This window comes from Chiloscyllium plagiosum, chromosome 26 (genome assembly GCF_004010195.1).
Source record: "Chiloscyllium plagiosum isolate BGI_BamShark_2017 chromosome 26, ASM401019v2, whole genome shotgun sequence".
In the NCBI taxonomy this organism is placed as follows: domain Eukaryota; kingdom Metazoa; phylum Chordata; class Chondrichthyes; order Orectolobiformes; family Hemiscylliidae; genus Chiloscyllium; species Chiloscyllium plagiosum.
The window spans coordinates 1899786-1902703 of record NC_057735.1 but is presented as its reverse complement, the minus strand read 5'-3'; the positions used below and the strand labels follow the sequence as shown (position 1 = coordinate 1902703).

Here is a 2918-nt window from a genome sequence, read left to right as displayed (position 1 = left end):
TTAGGTGTGTGTGTGTGTCAGGGAGGAGTTAGGTGTGAGTGTGTCAGGGAGGAGTTAGGTGTAAATGTGTGTCAGGGAGGCGTTAGGTGTGAGTGTGTGTCAAGGAGGAGTTAGGTGTGAATGTGTGTCAGGGAGGCGTTAGGTGTGAATGTGTGTCAGGGAAGGGTTAGGTGTGAATGTGTGTCAGGGAGGCGTTAGGTGTGAGTGTGCGTCAGGGAGGGGTTAGGTGTGAGTGTCAGAGAGGCGTTAGGTGTGAGGGTGTCAGGGAGGAGTTAGGTGTGAGGGTGTCAGGGAGAGGTTAGGTGTGAGTGTGTCAGGGAGTGTGAGCAAGGGAGGAACAAGGTCTCTTCCCCACTGGGGCAGTCGGGGTGAATGTGGCTTTGAGTGAGGATTTGAGGCACTGAACCATCCTGCAGACACAGAGTGTCGCGCCAGGTCACGAGCCCCAGCGAGTCTGGGGAGCTGGAGATGGCTCTGACTTCAAATAATTCCATGTCAATTCTCCCCAAACCCAGATGGAGCTGGACTGGCAACTGAGCAGCCTCTCCCTTCGGGAATGAGATTGGGAATTGGAAAAAGAGAGAGAGGTTAGAAAGGGGAAGTTGGAGCGGGGAGCATTGGAAATGGGATGGGCAGTGATGCTGGAGTTTGGAAGGGGATGATATTGAGTTAACCCTACATCACAGAGACTAATAATGTCATCGGGTCCCAACCTCTGAATGTTACTCTGGCTGGTCTTCGGAGTGAGCGCTGTTAATTGTCCAAACTGCGACAGGAAGAGGATGGTGCGTTGGACCTGAGGAGGGTAAGGTTTCTAACTTGAAGCTGACCTTTTATTCATCCGGTCCCACAGGGTCACCCCCCCATCCCCCCGTCCCACAGCTGGCTCCACCCAGCTCTGAGCCTAACTCCAGTCACCACGGCTGAGATGTGAGGTCATTCAGCGGGAGACCCTGCCTTCTTATATTGTTCAGCTCTGCAGTGTCTGAGGAACCGGAGCAAGGGACACGGACAACACATACGGACATGTGGACACGGACACGCATGGTCACGTATACACGGACACACACAGACACACACACACAGACAGACGCGCACATACAGACATGTGCATACACAGACACACGCACACATGGACATGCACACGGCCACACACATATGGTCATACACGCACACGGACACATACACACATGGGAATACTCACCAGTAATCCTCCGCTGTCACCCCCTTGTCATACACAGGCCCATCCAGCTCCTTCAGTCCAGGGAAGATGTTGTCGTGCTGCAGGATGATGGATTTGATGAGTTCATTGACGTGAGCCTGACAGGAGACTTGGTCATGGCCTTCAGGCACTGACATCAGGGTAGGTCCAAAACAGATTGCCAGGTTATAGGGATCCATCATGTTCTCCTCACTGAACTGTGATAAGCTTCATAGAAACAAACAAAACCATCACTGTCAGAAAATGACACCTCTCCATCAGCAAAGTAAGCCCCTGAATATGAAAGGTAAGATGTTTGGGGCATGTTATTGAAAAATAAGGGGAGGGGGGCATTGCCACTGAGGTCCAAGATGAGGAGAATTGCCCTTTTACTCAGATAGTTGTGAACATCTGGAATTCTCAACCACAAAGGGGGTGGCTCCATCTTGGAGTATGTTGATGGTAGACCTGGATGGGTTTCTGATTGCCAGGGATGTACAGGTTTATGGGAATGGGGGTGAGTAAATGGCATTGAAATGTTCACCTACTGGGGATTATATTGAATGGAGGGGCAGGCTCAATGGATTGAATGGCCTCCTCCTGGTCTGATGCTCCTATTCCAGCTTGTGAGAAACTTGCTCAATGTTGAGGCCTTATGTTTTCTGCCAAACATTGTCATCAGAGACTAGGAATCTCTTCAGGAGTGAGACTTGAACTTCTAAAGAGTTTTATGATCACAAGATAATCTCTTCCATTATCCTTTCACAGAAATTGGTCATCATTGGTGTGGCCAGTATTTGCTGTCCCTTCTAACTGATCTTGAACTGAGTGGCTGAATCGGTGATTTCCAACGGTTGTGGGTCTGGAGTCACGTGTAGGCCAGATCAGGTAAGGACGTAGATTTGCTTCCCTAAAGGACATCCATAAACCAGATGGGTTTTCCAACCATGGTTTCATGGCTTTCATTGCTATACTCATTAACTGAACCAGGTGCCATGGTGAGACTCTAAATCCTGTGCCCAGAACCCTCTGTATCAGTAATACTCCATGGCAACACCACCCCCACCTGAGGGCCTGTCTGATCTCATCAGCAGAGACAGTGGATACCATAGCACCACTTCAAAGAACAGGCCCATCTCCCGCCAGTAACCCAGATGTTTATCCCTGAATTAACATGACAGGGAAATGATTCGCTCCTCATAGTCAGCCTACTGTTTGCGGGAGCTTGCTGTGCACAAATCAGGTTACAGTACATTGCAGACAACAATTCGTTGACTAAAGCTGCTGGAAGAGATGAGGGGGGATCAGTGACGCAGAGACTGAGCATCATGTTCAGGGGGGCAGGGTCTGGAATCCCACCATCACAGCAGGCAAAACTGCAATTCAACCAATCAAATGGAAGTGACTCTCACGGATGGTCACAATCGAAACTATTACCAATTGGTGTAAACACTCAACTAGTTCACTAATGTCAGAGACTGGGAACACACTGACAGACCGGGAACACACTCACAGACCGGGAACACAGTCACAGACCGGGAACATCACTCACAGACTGGGAACACAGTCATAGACCGGGAACACAGTCACAGACCGGGAACACACTCACAGACCAGGGAACATCACTCACAGACCAGGAACACAGTCACAGACCGGTAACACACTCACAGACCGGGAACACAGTCACAGACCGGGAACACACTCACAGACCGGGAAC

The 2918-nt window shown here is 50.1% G+C and overlaps 1 protein-coding gene across 4 annotated transcripts in view; it reads right to left on the bottom strand.

Annotated features, from left to right (window-relative positions):
• The window catches only part of srgap2 (SLIT-ROBO Rho GTPase activating protein 2), a 244264-nt gene that overhangs the window by 30426 nt on the left and 210920 nt on the right, over window positions 1-2918 (bottom strand). For all 4 annotated transcript variants that reach the window (XM_043716321.1, XM_043716322.1, XM_043716323.1 and 1 more), the window contains one exon: window positions 1205-1429. In XM_043716321.1, coding sequence (XP_043572256.1) covers window positions 1205-1429 — 225 coding nt within the window. The remainder of the gene's footprint in view (window positions 1-1204; window positions 1430-2918) is intronic.